The sequence below is a fragment of the Nylanderia fulva genome, unplaced genomic scaffold (assembly GCF_048542155.1).
Source record: "Nylanderia fulva isolate GAGA-0341 unplaced genomic scaffold, ASM4854215v1 Scaffold18, whole genome shotgun sequence".
Lineage (NCBI taxonomy): Eukaryota > Metazoa > Arthropoda > Insecta > Hymenoptera > Formicidae > Nylanderia > Nylanderia fulva.
The window spans coordinates 2,491,506-2,512,467 of NW_028190055.1; the positions used below are offsets into that span (position 1 = coordinate 2,491,506).

The 20,962-nt window shown below is 37.1% G+C and overlaps 1 protein-coding gene and 1 long non-coding RNA gene across 8 annotated transcripts in view; one reads left to right on the forward strand and one right to left on the reverse strand.

Annotated features, from left to right (window-relative positions):
- Window positions 1-15,050, forward strand: part of LOC114945987 (uncharacterized) — a 141,847-nt gene extending 126,797 nt beyond the window's left edge. The window contains exons 3-4 of the long non-coding RNA XR_014924475.1: window positions 13,902-13,977; window positions 14,150-15,050. This is a non-coding gene — a long non-coding RNA (uncharacterized LOC114945987). The remainder of the gene's footprint in view (window positions 1-13,901; window positions 13,978-14,149) is intronic.
- On the reverse strand, window positions 142-18,274 carry LOC114945981 (diacylglycerol kinase theta). 7 transcript variants are annotated; one of them, XM_029322354.2, is made up of 18 exons: window positions 17,749-18,274; window positions 11,742-11,821; window positions 11,383-11,488; window positions 11,044-11,264; window positions 10,673-10,829; window positions 8,324-8,467; window positions 6,735-6,866; window positions 6,490-6,624; window positions 6,268-6,385; window positions 5,891-6,078; window positions 5,553-5,765; window positions 5,335-5,469; window positions 4,987-5,161; window positions 4,582-4,901; window positions 4,177-4,465; window positions 3,934-4,093; window positions 3,721-3,828; window positions 142-2,624 (listed from the first exon to the last, which is right to left on the reverse strand). In XM_029322354.2, the coding sequence occupies exons 1-18, from the start codon at window positions 17,882-17,884 to the stop codon at window positions 2,511-2,513; spliced, it is 2,931 nt and encodes a 976-aa protein (XP_029178187.1). In that variant the 5' UTR covers window positions 17,885-18,274; the 3' UTR covers window positions 142-2,510. The 7 variants fall into 7 exon arrangements, with proteins under 7 accessions (XP_029178187.1, XP_029178186.1, XP_029178185.1 ...); XM_029322353.2 differs by having other exon boundaries at window positions 6,744-6,866; window positions 10,658-10,829; XM_029322352.2 differs by having other exon boundaries at window positions 10,658-10,829.
- Between the last annotated feature and the right edge of the window lie 2,688 nt (window positions 18,275-20,962).

Here is a 20,962-nt window from a genome sequence, read left to right on the forward strand (position 1 = left end):
GAACCAAAATGCCAACGAGATATTACTAATTAAATCGTGTGGAGTATTATATTGCACATATATATATATATATATATATATATATATATAATAATAATAATAGAGATGAACATAAAAGGTGTATCACTAAATAAACAACCCTTGTAGCACATACATTGATTTATTATACGTAGATTGTTCATAGCTTATTGTTTCTCTATTTTTTTATAGCAACAGCAAATATACTATAGTTTGGTCAGATTAACAAATGTTCTTTCTCCAATCTGCCGTAGATGTGATTATTCATGTCGCTACACCGGATATAACACGAATAACCGAGCCTGTATACATCGTTGGCAGGTTGTGACATATGGAGGCCTGATCAATCATCCGGACATGATGGTCTCCGTTTAAATTTGGTTGCCAGTGTGTGTTGTGATTAAATTTTTGATAATCATTTTCATAATCGAAGACACATCCAAGAGAGGTCTAGTTAGATAATTAACTAAGTTCACAGCGCGTACTAAAAGCGTACTAAGAGTCCTATATCGTCCTCCTTTGATTACTCTCACGTATCAAAGGTACGCGCTGTCTTTTTTTATAACGTTTACGCGAAACAACGCAACGTACGTAATTCAAAAAGAGTCTCCTCTTTCTTACCCCCCCTTTCCCCGAAGATACTCTTAACGTTAATAAAGTACCCCACCCACCCACATTCACTATACCTCTCTTTTTCATCCGTCGCATTAAATGCCATCGCGATTAACTGGCGCGCAATCCGTCTTAAATTTTTTTTAAGTCCCTACTTTTATAATATTATATACAATTGTTTGGCACCGAAGTTGTCTTTGTTTTTTTTTTGTTTTTAAATTTTTTTTTAAATCGCACGATGCCAGCGCGAAGGTTCAACGTGAACGTACCCTTTCCCTGTTGTATGTTCAAGAGAGCGAAATCAGGTAAAAGTACATCTGAGTGTGTGTTTGTGTTGTGCTTGCGTCGTGTGCTCGATCAAGGATCGTTCGCGATCGGTGATAGCACTTATCGAGTCGAGGCGCGCGCCAAGGGATTCGGAACCTTGGGTGCTCGAGAACAAGTATATATCGCCCTGGACTCTCGCGTGGTCCTGTCCTAATCGTCGCTCGTCAATTACGGACGCTCAAGTACGAACGACGCGTTCCGACGATTTTTTTTTTTTGTTAAGTACACATTAGCATGTTACAAGAGCCTCTTCATCATCTTCATCAAACTTCTTCTCTTTGGCATAGTTTATAAATATACACATCTCTCCTGTGCTCTTTTCTTTTGTCTCTCTCGCATTCTTTTGCCATGTTACTGTGTGGAATGTATGTTGCCGGTGTATGCACCTCGGTCAAAAACCTCGTCGTCGTTACCTGGAGCCTGTCACAAGTCAGTACATTGCCAATCCGACTCTTTGGACGTCTCTCACGTCTGGCGCGTATCCGCAGATACATATATATATATATATATATATATATATATATATATATATATATACTATATATTTACATATATATATATACATATATCTTTTCGCTCATGTAGAGACGGATCGGCAAAGCGCTTAGCCCGCGATGCGGTCTCTCTCTTATCGTTACGAAAGTTACATTAATTTATCTCCGTCTTTTTCTTAAACCGTATCCTAGGGAACTCTGACTGCCACTGGTTCTCAGCGAATTCCAGACTGCCCAGCAGTCAGACATACATAACAATTATCACAACTTAATATCGTATAATACTAATACAATATTATGTAAATATATTAATATTTAATCATAAATATTCTATATATATATAATATATTATTAACAACTGACTTGTTTGCGTTTTTTTTTATATCCCGCGATACACGTTTCGTATCGTAATACTGTGTGAGACTGGTAAAATACCATACGAAACGTAATATACATTACGACTTCCATTTCTCTTCGACACTATCAAGCTTTGGAACGTAAATATAAATTAACGTCGTCATAAGCTACGCTCGCGTATGCGCGTGTAGCATCTTTCAATACTGTTTAATATGCGTATATGTTTAGGTATGTGTGTGTGTGTGTGTGTGTTGTGTTATTATGTGTGTTTAAAATCTATTATAATTTTACTAAAAAAATATTGATTGATAAACTACGCGTACAGTGCTATAATTATTAACATTTAAAAATGAGATCTAGTTTCTTTATTAATGTAAGAACAAACATTAAGAATCATTAGAGTCGATAATGGATTTAATGCTGTATATATGTACTGTATGTGTGTGTATGTACGTGTTTTAGTGTATTCGAAAACCTTATCTACCTGTCCCTCTCGTGCTCTTTTTTTACCAGTGTGTTTTCTTGTCGCGTTGTAAGTACTTATGTTTTAAGTTCGTGCAGCGCAACCGCTGTCGGACGATTTCGAGGCCGATTTTATTTTGTTACGTACGCTAGTCAATCGAGTTCTTTCTATGTATGGCTACGTGCTCTTGCCGTTTTCGCAGCATGTTCGAATCACTTTCACTTTAAATGTTTGTTCACTCAGAAGATATCTTCGTCCGGATCGCTCGACGGTGCAGCCTGAAGCGCCAATTGCATACTGGATTCTGTATTACGCCGCTTCATTTTACCCTTAGTCTTCTTCAGCATCGTAGCCTAGGAAGGGACAGGATCAAAGGAGCGCACAAAGGAGCACAATCGATAAAAATGTCAGTCAAAATGTCGCTGACAAAATAGAAGTATAGAAATAGAAATAGATACGTATATATATATGTGTATACGTATACATATACATATATATAAATATAGAAAGAGAGAGAAATAGAGAGATCGCAAACTTAGGGTCAACAACTTATACGTATAGAAAAAAAGGAGGAAAAAAGAGAAGAAAAACGTTACTCTCGCAAAACTAACTAACTAACTACTATCCGATAGAATGTCTAAATCCACACATTACGACACAAGCTCGAGCTAGCTGCATTGGATCGAGGCATCGACAAGGTGTTACGGAGATTTGATCGGTTTTACATGCATCAACGAGGAGGGACCGGATCGTTTTTTTTTTTGTAGGTGGAAACGCTTTATATAGATAGACGGCACGATTTGTCACACCGAGACTCCTCTCTCGCGCTGCTTACGCGCGTCGAGGAATCTAGGTTGAGAGATGTCGCGTGTCTTGAACGAAATACTCGATTCGAAACGTTCGAGCAGTTGTGAGCTGTGGTATGGTTGGATTACTCGTCCGTGCTCTTGCCCCCCTCCCCATTAGCAGGTAGAATCGACGGTTCGGTATTGCGACGCTTGATCTTACTTTTCTTCAACATGGTAGCCTGAAGTGAACAAAGGAACAAGGAGATATTAGTCGAGTGCGATTAGGGGAGGAAAGCATGCGCTGATAGGTATCAGCAATCAGGTTACGCTTTTACGGAGAAAATACAGAGAGTATTATATAAATGTGAGAAACAAAAGATACTACAAACTAATACATACGGATGCTCCTGTTGAAAAAATATACGTGCCACAAAAACGTATATACGCCTCATTATTCTACTTAAACCCGAACAGAGTAAGAGACGCAATCACATTTTCATCATTTATCATATTTTAAAAATAGAAAGATTATCGCGTTTATTAATATCGATACATGTCTCGTATCGATTCGATAAAAAATAATTCTACATTACGTTCTGTTCGTAATTTTTGTAGAATTATGAGGGAAAGGGGGCGATTTTATAAGATCTCAAAATGTTACCTTGAGTGCAGACTTCAAGACTACAATGTCTCCGGGACTCTGAACCCACGGTTCGCCGTCTACTTGTACAGGTATATCTGAGTTTAAGTGAATTTTTATGTGTCCGCCCTAAAAATTAAAATAAAGCAACACGAATAAGAGTGTATTAATATTTTGTATAGAAATAAAAAGAGATAAAAAAGAAAGTAAAATTTTTATATTATCTTAATTTACCTGCGCTATTCTCATAGCCGTACGTAAACCCGACTGTATTTGTCCAAGGTGCATAACGCCTGTGACTCCGACAACTTCTAACATACCATCCCAATGATTTGGTGTATAAAATTGATCTTCTTTGGTATCTGGTCCCCAAGGATTAGCACCAGAACCCCAACTAAATTATAATGAGAAAAAAGTGTCGTTTAAACTAACGATTAAATCTTTTCTTCCAAGAAGAATGAATCCTGTAAATATTACCTTAAAATGTTCAGAATAATTATTCCCTCTACTTGCGGTAAATCGACCAATTTTCCATCTACTTCTAACCGAATTTCTTTATGTAAATCTTTGCACGGCTTACGTTTGACCATCTTACGTAAACCCATAGTTACATATACACCTTTATTTCGTAATCTGCTTTTGAACTTATTAGGGTTTTCCTCTCTCGCGTTGTGAAAGTCAAGACATAAATCCGCATCGACGCCGATGCCAAAATAATTATTCATTACATATATTTGCGTATTGTCTTCGCTTGTTGAACCAGCGCCTGTAACATGATACGACGTTACTTGCTACGATGCTGCGACATTTTTCTTTCTATTTAAATTACAAAGTTCGTTTCCGGTAGATTGAACAAAAAAAAAAAGAAGTCTCGTTTCTCACCTGCAGCATTACCAACTACTTGAGTCTGTTCCTTATCTTCCGGATGAAAAACTACGGTCCATCTATCTAATATTATTTCTTCAGCATCGATAACGTCTCGCAACAAGTTTAATGGATCCTCGTCGCCCGTATATCCTGAACCCCAACATAGTACACGCGCAAGATCGTTTCCCGTTCCCAAAGGTACAATAGCGCAAGCGGGAGAAGAGCACTCACTATCCTGGCCCACATTATCTAAGCATTGTAAAACCCAGCCTATCGTTCCATCACCACCGCAAACTAATATCTTGTAGTCTTTTATGTGGCGAAAAACGTAAAGCCTGTAACACGAGGAATGCATTTCTGTTCAGCGCTTTCACTTTCGCGAAGTTCACATTTTAATCTTTAAAGTTGCGATCCACTTACCCGGGTAGAGGTCCGCCATTATCGAGATCAAACACTTGGTAGGGATTTAATAGTTTACGAAAACTAGAAATTAGCTGGAGTCCTTGACAACCGCCAGATTTTACATTTACAAACACGAGTAATGGTTGAACACTCGATGGTACCATACTTGGCTCGATACTCGGTAAAAGCATTACTGGTAGAAAAAAAAGAATTAAATTGAGCAAATATTTCAATATATATCTCATTAAAACTAACAATCATATAACTTTTTATATCAATTGTTGACAAGCGATACATATATGCTTATCTAGTTTATCCGCGTTAAATCTAAAAACTATATGAAATTATATGTGATATTATATATACCTAGAAGATGCTTGTCTTCGTATTTTGACTCTCGCAACGCATATAATGCTCTGACCGCTTTATTCGAATCTTCGTATATAATGACCATCGAACCGTATTCGTAATAAATTGGGCCAATTGATGAAAACCTATTTTCTATAAAGTTTAAAAAGAGCCACGCGTAAATTTCTATTATATACATATTATATATTTATTTTACTTTTTGTCAAATCACCAACCTTTTCCTAAAAATTCTGTCAACATATTCTCATAGCTCCTTTCAGAAAGATTTTGCGGCAAGTTACCCACGAATAAAGCCAAGTTGGGTCCATGAGGGTCTTGCTTTAACTGTAGATAGAACCGCATCAGTTCCATTTGCCTAATAGAATCTTTTCCCAGCTTCTTAACGATATCCCAAGGTCTTTCGTCCCAGGACAAAACTCTTTCCGTCACTGATATACATATAAAATTCTCCTTATATCTCATGCAATAACATATATACACTTAAAACACAGAATCATAAAAAATATTCGAATAACACAAATCGTAAACATCAAACTTAAATGTGAAAACGTACCTCCACGATCTAAAAGAATTTCACTGCACCTATAATCGTCGCAATTAAAATTTTGTAAACCAAACTTCTCGAGTGCCTCGTTTATTAAGTCCGCAACAGTTGTTGCTTCGGTGACAGGTACTATACAGAATGACTCTGATACCTGCAATTTGCCGGGATAAACTCGTACCTCTCCACTGTCATTATTTCTGAAATCACATTGTAATATTGTATCAAAATTCCTTTTTGCTTTTCATATAGATGTTATTCAATCGTCAGTATACATGCGTCACACTTCCACACCATATTATTTTTAAAAAAATACAATATAATAAAAGCGGGATTCTATATATTTTTCTATATATTTTTCAATTCAGATAAATGTAATGTAAACTTACTTAAATCGTAAGAACACAGCCGGACGTTTGCCTTCTTGGCGATTTAAATTTAAAACAGGCGTCGGGTCACATAATTCAGTTTCCTCCTCGGCATACAGGTCAGTTAAGTAAAAGGTACCTAAATTTTTCAAGAAAGGAGGGAAAAAATACATTAGTTCGATGAATAAACTTAACAAGAGATTCGTATGTTTACTATACAAATAAGATTTTTTGTATGCATACTAGGATCTTTCGTAATGTGAAATGCGCGCAGTGCCAATGTGAGAACTTGTTCTGTCGTAGCCTGCCTGGGTACCGGAATCACCCGAAATATTCGTCGCCTCAAGGAGCTGTTGCCGTCGTATACCTTAATCATTTCTGTAATGTAAAAAATAAAAATGAAAAAAAAATCAAGACAGCAGATTCACGGAGATTAGGGGCAAAAAAAAATCCCGAAACCGTTATAATCGAAAGATGTATTGAAATACCTTCGTCACCTCTTTCTTTGTCTTCTTTCTCTTTAGGAGAACGCGGATCACGGCCATGCGCTGCGCCTTGTGTCGGTTCTCCATTGTCACGATACCTCGCTCCGTCGCTAAATTCCTCTGATGTGCTTCGCGCTGTGAACACAGAAAAAAGGGTATTTCGAATGTTGGAAAATATATCTGGAATAACAAAAAATGTACGACCTAAATGAAACATACAATCTAAATGTATAATACATCTTCTTCCGCATTGTCTGAATTCTAACGCGAAAAATTTATTTCTTCATTACTCAGATAACATTAATGGTATTTTTTTCAAAAAAGCGTTATAATATATTTTATACGAAAAACATGAAATTTTTAATCATCCGATAAGTAAAACAATTTCATCTTTATATATATAAATATTATAATCATATATTTATTATTATCAATTATATTGAAAATTGCCAGCTTTCGATATACATATATTAGAGAGGAGAATATAAATCACAAATTTGTTGTATAAAAATATTCGCACTTGAATCAGGCACTTTAAGAAGACTAATGAATGAGAATTGAAAAGAAATTTATAAAACACAAAGAGCACAACATTGTATAATGACTCTGTTTATCATTCAAGAATAAATTACGCATTTCTTACCATCGATTATTTACGATGGGTTTGTAGAACACACACACGATAGGAAGAATTAGTCAGTAGTATTCTTGAACTTCATTTCACTGCATAGTAGAGTGATAAGCATCATGGAATCTCATAGCATCCAGTGGGCTGAATGACAGTGCATGCACTGAAGCGAGACATACATACATGCTAAAACGTAAACATTAACAAAATAACATCCATAAAAAAAGGTTGGTGCATCATGATATTTATGTAAATGCATGTCGCGTGACAACGTATTATATATATATATATATATATATATATATATATATATATATATATATATGTATGTATGTATATATATATATTTATTTATTATGCTTTGAGAAATATTTATCATTGTTTCCTACGTCTTAAGATTAAGTTTCTTGTATCATATAGCTCATCAACGTCATATTATTTGAATCAAAAGAAATTTACAAGATGGATAATAATCTTACTCTATAAGGAATCACCTATCGAAAAAATGCTCGCCCGATCTTTTACAAAATTACATACTTATTTCTTATATATAAACCATATTTATATAAGTTAAAACTGTGACAAGCACAAAATTAGAGTATACATTATTAGGTTTTATAGAGAGGCGTATAGAATGTGTATATATTCTTATATATACGTAGCAGTATAATGTCATTTGATATTAATGTCAAAAAATATATGATAGAAGCAGAAAGCTAAATATCTGCATTGCTGTTAGGCAAACTTAAAAAAATGTATAAATAAATACGATCATGTTTTTTAATATAGCACTTTCTCTCAATCGCAAATGTTAAGTGATTACACGTAAAGAGAGCTAATAATAGCGACAGAGCACTACAGCATATAAATTTCAATTTACTCTCCAATCTTGTACGATAGGTACATTTTAGAATTGAGTACATTCACACAGATGAATGTCTGAGGATGATAATATTCTAGATACCTCGAACATAAGGAGGGGAAGCATGACAATTTCCATGGCAGCTACGTGGCAAAACTAGCGAAAGGCGCCTCAAAGCTTCGGCTAGGCGGCCTGCAGCCCCATTTTGCTCACTCTCAGCGAAATCGAATTGCTCTCCGATGTTATCTTCACATAGAAGCAAAGGTAGACCGAATATTTTAATCGGTTACCACAACTTTTCAACTTTACAAAATTTCTCTTTCTCCTCTTAGATACGTTTATAACTATTACAAAACTATTGTGTGTTTTTTTTTCGCACTATCAAATTTACTTATCATTACGTTAGGCGTAGACGAAACAGGCGTTTTCTGCTTTCTATGATGTCGAATAACAGACTTCTAATTAAAAAAATCAAATAAAATGTCACTACTTTCAGCTTCTTTTGTATTTTTCTCGTAAAGATGTAATTATTCAGTAAATGCCAATATTTTTCTCTAATCAACGTTAATCTAATTACGAAGCTCTAGAAAAAAAAGATGCTGTGTCAAAATATTTGACGCCTATTAAAAGCACATTGAAATTAGCGATCAATAAGAGCAATCAGCCACAAAAGCCATATAGTTTACGAATATTATAAACAGAATACGCGTAATTAAAACAGATGTAGCTTCAATGTTGAGAAGACTATGATTTCAGTACAATTAACAATTTATTTTTACGCAGCTTAAGATTCACATAGAGTGTATACGTATATAATCATCTAGACTCTCTAGACCTATACAATGGACAAATTTACAACTCTTCAGCTGCTGTGATAATGATGATACGCGATGATAACACAATTTTTACAACAAATTCTCACGTGATAATATTTGATGATACAAATAGTTGAATATAGAATTGTGAATGTTGTAATGATTATAGGTAGCACAATCACACATTTTATATATAACCCAAAAGTTTATTTCTAATGATTCTGTATCCAGCACAGATTGAGTTTAAGGCATGTCAACGATACGCAAAGATTGTTGTTAGATCACAAAAGTACATTTTGTAAGAAATTATTTTATTTAATTTTTAATTTATTCTTTGAAAAAATGTTTGAAAAGCTGAGAGTGCAAGAAACTGCAAGTAGCAAATATGTAAAAGTACACATATATTTATATATATGTGAAATATTGGAAATATATTAAATCAATGATAAATTTTGATTAATAATATTTCATGTAAATAAACATTTTGCAATTTATGATTAAACGAAACAATATGAAAGTTTGAGGCGATAATCCTTTAGAATACAGATAGGGTCTTTCTCGTTTCACATATCGAAGAAAGTCAACGCGCGTTGCATGCTCTGAAAAGAAGGAAGAACAGATATATGTTTACAAACCGACGGTATTTATACACGCGTATATGTGTGAGTGAGTGCTAAAATAAAACTCATGCAAAAAAATTTATGTTCCAAAAATTGGTTGAATATTATCTTTACAAGAATATACTTCTACGAATGTATATATATATGTATATATATATATATATATATATATATATATATATATATATTTTGTTATACATTCCCTTTTAAACTTTAATATATAAATGTACAATATATTTTGCTACCAATCATTGGTGCATATTTGCATACATGTACAGGTGCTATGCATAGTAAAATAGATATAAAATCTCATAACATGTATGACTTACACAGGTGTGAAAATAATAGATTGTGTCAATAGGTAATACCGAAATGCAAGAATGAGATTGATTGAAGAAACTTTTATAAAGCGCTAATCGACAATGAAACTCAGTGCAACGGTGAAGAGAAAGATAGAAAGAACGCGATAATTAACGTGTAAAATACTCAATTAAAACGGACATTTTGCTCTCATATATTTGCCATTATGTGTTATCTGAGTTTGATACATCGATATTATTCATGGAGATATAAATCTTTCTGGTAATTCAAGAAAATAATATATATTTAATGTGACATATACACACAAAACTATAATTATGCTATATATCTAGATAAATGCGTGCATTGGTAATTATCAATGTAAAACATGTGTTTTCTTTTTCTTTATCGTACAAATTACAGATACAATTTCATTTATGTCAGTATTGACATTTTTATACGCGACTATATGTTAATAAATCTGTTTTATTAGAAGAGATTTCGTTTTATAACTTCTTTTTATCTCTTTTTAAAAAGAATATTCTGTTTTAATGTCCAAATTATATTTCCGGTGGGACCGATTAATAAAATATCAACGAGCCTTTGCGGCACAAATTTTGTGATAAAATGCAATTCCTCATTCCATTTATTCTAATTACCTGTTAACACGCACACCGCGTATTTACACGATAGACACTTACGGCAAGAATACTCACGGGTCGAGACTTCTTTACGACGCACTTGTACTCCAATGATGGCTTCCATGGGAACTTCGGTACGCGGAATACTAACTGCATGTGGTGGCAGGTAAATTGGTTCCAAGTTACCAAAGGTGCATTCTTGGGGGATATTCTTGTAACAATACGCGTGCGACTAAGAGACGAAATTAAAATTTATTATTAAATGTTTATACATTAAGAGGAGATGAAATTTAAAGTCATGCTAACGGAATATTTCTATTTAATTCAAGAATATACTTTCGTGTATTTCACTTTAAAAATTATGTGTAAAATTGGCATACAGCAACGTTTCATTCTATATTAATTCCGTTAACGAAACAAAAGTAATATATAAATCCGTTTTTTACCGTCATGCCGCACCACTCGCAACGAAACCCGGCAAGGCACTCGACAGTAAAACAACTCTTCTTGCATACGGCGCATTTCGAGCTGCTTGGAAGATTGCCTTCTCGCCAGTGATGAGTGTGTTTCACTGCTGATAGGTCCTTCCCAGGCAAGTACGTGGCATTCTCCTTGCAGTCTGCCACCGCGAAGTCTTGGCATTCTATGTGCACGAAGTACTCGCATACTAGCAACAAACAAGGGTATCTTTTTAGAGAGTCTTCTTCATATAAATTTACAAAGATGACACTTATTAGCTAATACAAGGATTCAAAATTTCACACCCTGGGCATGTTTCAACTCACTTTCGCAGTGTATGGATGGATTATTATCATCCAAACGTTTCCGACAAACGTTGCAAAATTTTCTTTTGTGATGTACTTGTTCGGACCAACAGTGTGCAACCGGGTTCTGCAATATAATAAAGAAACACTCTTAATTTTATATTACGTATATTATCATGACAGAGATATAAGACAGAGAGATCAAATTTATACTAATTATTTTTACTGCAATGTTTTAATTATTTCGTGATATCTCTGGAGAAAAAGATTGCCTTTTTATTGCCACATAAATGAAACAAAATCGGTAAATATAGATGTTATATTTTTATGCATATAGGCGGTTAATCGTGCGATGTAGCGGAGATTGATTATTATCCTACCTTAATCAGGCTTGCCGCGATGCTGGAGCAGGGAGAGACGACGGCCTTGAGACAGCGGTCGTGCACCACGAAGTTACACACTGTAATAGAAAAAGAATTTTAGAAAAAAAAGCAGAGACATATATACAGAAAATTAATTTGCTATTCAATTATCGAACAAAGGATTTACAGACTAATTGTAAGCGATACTGGACCATGTCAATAGGAGCCACTCATGTCGTAATTTGTAACGAGATCTTCTGACCTTTCACAATGTAAAACGTCGAGAATCAAACACGGCTTCTTAGTTACAAATTTTGACATTTTATTTAATATTTTTATTCGTTAATTGCGATTCGCATATATGGGTCATAAATATTTATCAAATCTTTCGCGTAGCCTCTATTACACCTGTTTAATAAAAAGTAATGGGTTTCAATCTTTATGGTATTCTTATCATCTGCATATTCTTTTGGAAAAGTGACATATATATATATTTTTTTCCTTTCAGAAAATATTTGACAGCTTCTCGATCTCTAAAGATTATTTATAAATTTAAAGGGATAATAATGATATTAATATTGAGAAATGACAAAAATAATTGTGATACGATTAAAACACCATGATTTGCATATCATTATCCGTTAAAAGGACGCAGGCAAGTGACGTGACAAGTGTCGTATTCTTCGCGCGAGCGGTAATGATCGAGTTCTATCGCGCTCTTGCAAACGCTAATCAGGCAAGATGTGGGAAATTTGTCGCATCGACGCGCAGGTGCGGCCCGAAATAGTACTGTGCATCCGCTTCGTTAAGAAGGCGCCATCAGCCACCATCGACGATCGACCACGAATACCGGGTTAACTTTAACTCTTCGAGTGGGTAGTTTAAATCGGAAAGGATCGTATTCGTTATGGTCGTGAAAAAAAAAAAAAAAAGAAATTCGTTTATCCATGTTCATTTAATTTCTTTCCACGTCTTCTTCAACCATGAAGAGGCATGAAGTATCAAGAAGCTCTCTTTCTATATAATAAATGTCAAGGCACTTATGACGCTTACGATTTTATCAAGTCCAGGTGGATTTGTATAAACACACGTACAGAAAAAAATCGGTATCAATCGAGTATCTAATATAAAGAACACGGTAACATGGAATTTTTTTCATCAAACGATTAGTCTTTTAATATATGCATACATATTCAACCGCGAGCTTTATCACGGTTGCTCTTTATCTTCCTTTTTTTTCGAGAAAACATATATTATCTTGTTCTAAATGCGAAAAATCAGAGATAAAAGAAGTCTATTGCTTGCAAGTCTATCAATGTTGTCAATTTTATCTAAGATCGCAGATTTGAGAATAGCAAAAGTAAGGCTAAAGATAATAAGAAATGCACTAGATAAGCATGCTTTAAATCGCGTTTGATCTCGGGAAGAAAGATGAATCTATACATTGTATCAATCTGTCGACAATCACGTGTATCTCAAGTGTACACGTGTATTTTCATTCCAACATTAAGGGCCGGTTGTTCTAACTTCTTAGTAAGTTTTATACCTACCTGACAGATAGCATATCTTTGTCTCTTTTTTTAGAACTTATCTGAAAAGAGACGAAAATAGCTACCTTTCGGATAAAACTTACCAAGAAGTTGGAAAACTCAGCCTCAACATATTATTTTCGAATTCCTCTATATATATATATATATGTATATATATTTTTTGAATCTAATTTTGATTGTCGTATTTGTAATAATTCTGATTGTAGTATATAACATAACAAATCAACCAATTGCTTCAGCCAAAACGGTGTGATATTGTTAAATAATTTTGAAGAGTACGAAAAATATCACAATAATTTTATAGAGTGATCTCATCTATTATATTATTAATTGTCTATGCTGCAATCTTGTTCTCTTCAGTTTGCATATTATGTGTATGTATAAGAGGAATACAAAAATCCAAATGTAATACACATTCATCTGTGTTGCAAAATATTTCCTCAGTCGAGATATTTTTCTATCGCGCGATAAACACAATCTAAAACAATACGATGAAATTATAACATGACACTTTAAACTCTCGTGTCTAAAATCAATTGTGTACATAACTCCTAATGGTTACGTTCGATCCTTTTTAATAATGGCACACCACTCGCTGTAATTTCGCAATAAATTTTTGTTGTTTCAGAGAAAAGCAGAAAAAAAGGATATGTGAACTTTGTACGAATAACGAAAAAAACCTATTTTGAAGAATGTGTTATCTGGTAAATATAAAATATTTATGTGCATTATATATAAAAAAGAATACCAAGCAATTAAACTATTCAAAAATTTTGCAAAAAAATATGAAAAATAATTTGTGTAATAAATAAAAAAATCGAATATCCTTCTCCGAATGTGTGACTAAACTTATTTCTTTATTTTTTTTATTCTCAGATTTGTGTAAATTATATTTATCAGTGCAGTTCTAGGCTATAACTATAAGATCAACTTTTGACTGCAATATTATAATAACAATTGCGTTTATTGTTAATTAGATCACTCATATATTGCTTCGTATCCTTCTCTATTTATGTAAAATGTTATGGAAAATCTAATTAAAAAATGATAAAAAAATATTGACAAGAATAAATAAACTAAATAATTAGTTATTACTTAGTCTGTTCAGTGTGATAATAGTAAATTGTTGTTTGTTCAGTATGATAATAGTAAATTCAAATGTATACAGGGTATTCTCGAGTCGTATGTGACAGTGGACACTATTGTTTACAAAGACATTCATCTGACATTTGTGTTTCATAGAAAAAGAGAGAGAGAGAGAGAGAGAGAAAGAGAGAGAGATATGTCTATTCATAAATATTTTCGCTCTTGAAAATTTATCATTTTCCAAGTTTTACATATAATTAGATATATTATTCTCGATGTTTCAAAATAATAAATAAATATAATTAAAGTGATCATGTTTTTTAATCGTTAATGCAAATATGTCACATTTAATCTATAAAAATAAATATTATATTATTTATAATCATCATCAGCATTATAGTTTCTACTACCCACTTACATAACAATAATAAAGCATTAACTGATGTGTAAGATATTAAAAAATTACTATTGCATGTGATGTCGTACGCGATTACTGCGCATGATATCGCAAGAGATTTAGAGAAGATTTAATTACAATCTTCATGTTAAGTACACTTTTTACGTTTTAAACAGATTTGTGTCACGTTTGTCATTTATTACCTTTACTATGACATATCGTTTTAAAAAGTCGCGCAAGTGGAAAATTTATATAAGAAATTATTTATTCATGTTAATTGTAGGCTAGCTATAAAATTGCGCAACACAGAACATAGATTAACAATTTGTGTGAATCGGAATGTCACGAATATACTAATTGTAAGTATAATATGTGAACGTGTCAAGACTCTTTTTGTATATGAAATATGTAATACTGGTAAACATTAAATTAAATTAAAATTAAATAATAAATGAAGCAGTGTTGAGAATAGTTAAAAAGTTGTTGCAAAATTCTACAAAAGTACAAAGTTAAAAAAAAATTGTAAATTTTGTTAGCACAAGAAAATTGTAAGTGCTCCAATCATTATATAAACACAGACATAAATTGTGAAATATTTAATAGATTGATGTTCTATTTATAAAAAAAGCACATCCAAATATTCATATCAGAATATTGTTCAATGTATGCAATAAAATAATATTAAAGCAAATAGGATACAATGAATTATTCGAGAAGCGTCAAATCTTAAACGTGGGATGAAGAAAAAATAAGCATGAGCATTAAGTTGTGTTTCGACAAAGTTTATAAAGAATTATTAGAATTCTATCCCGTAGATTGAATTTAAACTTACAAAATATTAAGTATAATTTGCAGACATAAAAACAACAACTTTATTTAAAGCAACCGACAGCAAAGCGATCAATACATTGTAGCAAGGTTTAACAATGGCTTTAGAGATATAACGCTTTATCTTTCACTACTGTAAAATTAATAGCATTGTATTTCTAAAATTTTGATGATGGATAGATCTCTGGCTTTTCCAAAACATTTCAGAGAATATCTCTCAAAGAGAATTTTGATTAGAAATAATAATAGTCTGATTACTGATGTCTAAATACATGGATAGCCAATTTTACGTATTGTACAATAAAATTGCAAATTTCCTTTCAGTAGTGATAAATTTTTAGTAAGAGTGTAGATTTTTCGAAAAAATATTTTCTTTTCAATTGCAGTTTTTAATGGCACTCTGTGAAAGTTCCATAAAAAATATCGATTCAAATCTCGGATCCGATTATGAGATGAAAAAGTGATTCCCATAACAAGAATGTAAAGTTAATATTCAATCGCGCATCTTTTCGAGTTCTAATTTCTTATAATTCAATTGGCAAAATTTCTTGAAATTAAATTAATCGTGGTATTTAAGATTCCATTCGCGTAATTTAAAAAATGCGTGAGAGGTACGTTTGTAATTAACACGTTGACCTTCAAACGCATAATGTCCAAATATTCGAAATAAAAAAGCCTAACATCTTTTTTTTTTTTTTTTTAAATAAAGCAGCGATAGATAGCTTTACCGATCACTTTGTACGACTTTTTACGAGCCGCACTTATATAAGCAGCGCGGTTAAACATTTTTTCCTCCCCATAATGTTTCCCACTTTTTTGTGACTATAAAGGCCATCAGTTTCTAACGAATATTTTTACTCTTATTACGTTATCTTTTTCCTCCCTTTTTTCAGACGCTAAAAATACATCTAACGCGCGCACACACTTGTATACATTTGACGTACGTACATATATATTTTATAGATTTTATGTATCATATACGCGTCCCTGCAATTAAATTTATCTTTCAGGTAAGAGAGACAAAATGATTTCCCTCCCTTTCCAACCCTTCCCCCTGAATGACGCTCGATACATCTAAGGCAGTCCTCTTCATCGAACATTCCGAAAGAGTCCGACAGCTCGGACACACAAGGCTCGTTTCTGCTCGCGTTACAACGAAGGTCCTTTACGCCTCTTTACCCGTCAGAGCGGAGCTCTCTCTCTCTCTTTCACCCCCACCTCGGGGCAACCCTCTTTGCCGCCGGTGCCGCCGAGCGGCCCTCGGAACCCTTTCCTCCGGCAACCTTATCCATGGTCTTTCAGAGCCATCCTACCCCACCTCTCGCGATCGATGCTCGTGAAAGGTGGGCGCGCGTTCGCGCTCGCGCCCTCTGCGATCTGCGTACGCCGTCGTCAGCCCCTTCCACCCTCACGACCCCCTTTCCAGGTTCCTCTTTCCATGTTTTTCTCGACACAAATCTCTCTCTCTCTCTCTCTCTGCGAAGCCATCTGTCTCTCCGTTGCTCCGATTCGCGGCTGGCGCGTGTTCGCGCGACGAGAGGCGCTAAAATGCGAGGAGAACTCTGTCGGGAGAACGCGACACCCTGACCCGGATTGAACAAAGCCGCCCGCGGATCTGTCATTCAACATTCGGGACTCGCGCCACGGGAGATCCATCCCTAGGAGGAATCTTCCTGGTATCTTTCCGAGCGCGCGGGTTCCCGCTATCGATCGACCCTCGCCTCGTTTTTTTTCGAAAGCGCTCGCTTGAAACTTTTCAAGGTGTCGACGAGGATCTCCTTTTTTTTATTCCCTCTCTCTCTCTCTCTCTTAAATCCGATTAGACGAAGAGCCCTCGTTTTCCCGCTTAAAAGAGACGGACCTCCGGAAAATCGGAGCTCTCTCTCTCTCTCTTTCTCTTGGGATTGCGCAAGTATTTCCGGAGCATGTTCGCCCTTCGGAGCTGTGCGCATCCTCCGGAGATTGAGAGAGATGCGTGCTCTTTCTAATCTCGCCTTTGGCATTTCTTATTTACACGTAGAACTATAAGCTAAGCGCGTCGTTCCTGGTTTGTACAATATAAAAATGTAGCGTCCCGTATCTAGCATAACAAATAAAGACTCCTCTCCCTCCTTGTTGTAAAACGGAACGGCTCTCGAGGAACATTGGGAAGGTAAAGGCTCACCTTCGCAGATGTACCCCTGCTGTATGAGGCCCCAGAGCATGTCCGTGCAGCTATGGCAGTACGTCGGCTTGTGAAACGTCTTCTTACTGAAGCTGTGCCCATGGCTGGCTGGAGTCTCGGCCGAGACCGACGCCATATTCCCCGTTCCACCGCGGAACCGTTCACGCCAGATTTTCACCGTGAAGCTACGCAGGGCGCGCCGCGCGACGATGACAACAACATAATTACACGCCCGACACTACGTGATCTCGGAACCGTACATAATTGCGCTGCTGCAGCTGCAATGATGATGGTGGTGGTGGTGATGATGATGATGATGATGGTGGTAGTAGCGGCGGTGGTGGCGGTGGTGGTGGTGGTAGTAGTAGTATCGGTGGTAGTGGTAGTAGTAGTAATCGTCCTCGTCGTAGCTGGCCGCAGCACCTGGTCGCGGACCCGGACCCACCGTCGTCCCGTCCTCGTGGCCTCGTCGTCGCGCTAGCGTCGTCCTCGTCGTCGTGCCTAATTACACGCATTATTCCACGAACGGCACCTCGGCCTCGGGACGAGCGACGCGCCGGCAGCCACGATCGCACCGGATGCCAGATGCGTCGTCGCCAATCGTCTACCGCCGATCGGAGCCGAGATCTCGCGGCCGCCGCCGAGCATCACCGTCGTCTTCGTCGTCGTCGTCGCTCTTGCTCGAGCTCTCGCTGCTGTCCCTGATTCTCTGCCTCTTGCTCGAGCTCTTGTCGCTGTTTCTGTCGCTGTTTCTGTCGCCGCTGGTACTGATGCCGCTGTCGAGGGTCTCGCTCGCCTAGTTCGCGGTACGACGCCGATGCGTGCGATGTCGCGTTCGCGCATCCGACGAGTCGTCGCCGCCGCCGCCGCTGCTGCTGCTGCTGCTGCTGCTGCCGATACGAGCGAACACCGCCGAGTGGCCGCACTGACATCAGCCCCTTTTCGTCACCGCCACCGGCCAGTGGCGGATGCGCTGCCCTAGCGGCCTAAGTGGGGCGTCATATGGGGGCCGAGTGATCCGAGCCGCCCTCTTCCGAGCGCGAAGAAGCTGTCAAGGGCGTACTCTCTTTCTCTCTCTCTCTCCTCTTCTCTCTCTCTCTCTCTCTGCGCCGATTATATTCTCTCTATAAACATAAATCACACAAGGGAAAGTAGGCCGCTTTCATGATTAACGAAGTGCACTCGCGAAATAAAATGTTTACTTTACTGTAAGGAACGGGGCAGAGTCTAGTTCTCCAGCACTGACGATGACGACGGCGAGGGCGACGGAAACGGCGCGCGCGTTTCTCCTCTCGATGCTCCAAAAAGTCTCTTCCTCGCGTCTCTAATTTTCAACGTCTATTTCCGACACCTCTATCCTTCTCTCTCTCTCTCTCTCTCGCTCGTATATTTCGTCGGCTCGAGCCAAAGTCCAAACGTTCGACGCGTCGCTTCAAACAACGATGACGTCCTCGTCGAGAGGTGCACAAGATCGACAACTTCGCGCGGCTCCAATTTTCCCTCTACAGGACGGACGAAGCCAAACGTTCTCGTCTCGTCGATTCCATCGGCGCGCTCGCGAACGATCGATCCTCGTCTCCTCGATTACGATATCCTCGCGCGATGACGAGGGCGCGCATATATATATATATATATATAGGTATATATATATATATATATATATATATATACGTATATATACACGTATATTAACGCGTTATTGTTACCGTTTCACGCGCCATCCTCACGTATACACGTAATATGTATGTACACGTACGTATGCGAGCGCGTATGCATTCGCAATCGCCGATTAGCCCCGTTAATCGAAATTAACGCACGCGATCGGGACCGATGCCCGACGTCGACGACAGTACGACGACGGCGATGGCGTCGACGTCAGTGGCGGAGAGTGGAGCCGACGTCGCTCTCTCGTTCTCCTTCCGCCTCGACGCGCCGACGCGTTCGAGACTTTGAGTTCGAATGCCGCCACTCGGTGGACTAGCTCCGCGGATCCACTTTTGCGTCGAATCACCTCGTAGTCCCGCGTAGTCCCGCGATCGCACAATGACGGTACGATCGGCCTCCAAGATTCTTTTTTTTATCTCTTCCTTCCGGGACGTTTGGGATGAAACTACTCCGACGATGGACCTGCCTGCGACCTGCAATTAGCGTTGACTTGCACATTTATTTATGCGTCATGAGTATCCGTAAGGGGAGGCTAGGGGCCATTTGCCTCCCTTCGAAATCAGTTAAAAATTAAGCATTTTTTGCATAAACGCTGGAATTCACTTGCATATATTATTTAATATAAAAAAAGAAAAATAAGAAAATTCAGAAAGGACAAAAATAAAAAAGTCTTAATTATGCCTCCTCCTTGAAAAAATCCTGCGTGCGATATCTTTATTTTTCTTATGCATCTCGCGATGCATTTCATTGTATCGCGCTCGAGGGGATGCAGTCTCGGAACGCTGGAAATAATAATAATAATAATAATAATAATAATAATAATAATAATAATAATAATAATAATAATAATAATAATAACAACAATAATAATAATAACGCGAGATCCTGGTGACGACTCTTGAATCTTACAATTTACAATCTCGTTTCTTATCCTTAAAAGCGAGTTGCGCGAGAGAATTCTTCACCGATCCCTCGTCGCTTCCGATCTTTCTTACCGCGGATAAATCGTAAATAAAACGTAGGTATACGTGCATGCCGCGCGATACAGAAAGCGAGAAGCGTTCCATTTAATCGTCGTCGTCCTCCTCTCGATAATGGATGCTGCCTATTATCGTCGCGACGCCCGTCGTCGGCATTGTACGTACAATACATGGGCGCGCATTCGTGATACACGTCCGGGATATGCGATTGCATATATACGGTCGTGTTACAATGCGAATCGGGGGAGTTGCGGCGGACGCGGGATTTTTCAATAACGGAAACACACACGCGAGCGAGCGAGAGAGAGAGAGAGAAAGAGGATAAGTGGGGAGTGGCACGCATTTTCACATCCCTGTCACGTCCGTTGTATTCATTAAACCGTCTGCCGCACATGGCTACATTGATGGACATTATGAAGTTATATCTCGCCGCGCGCGGTTCTATTGTGCGATCGAACGTGAATGAAACGGGGTTTAAATTTCAATAACTGTGCGCGCGCGGGAACGGGGATGCAAGCTAAATGTGTGCATCGACTGTGTGTATTCTCTCTGTTATTATAAACTATACC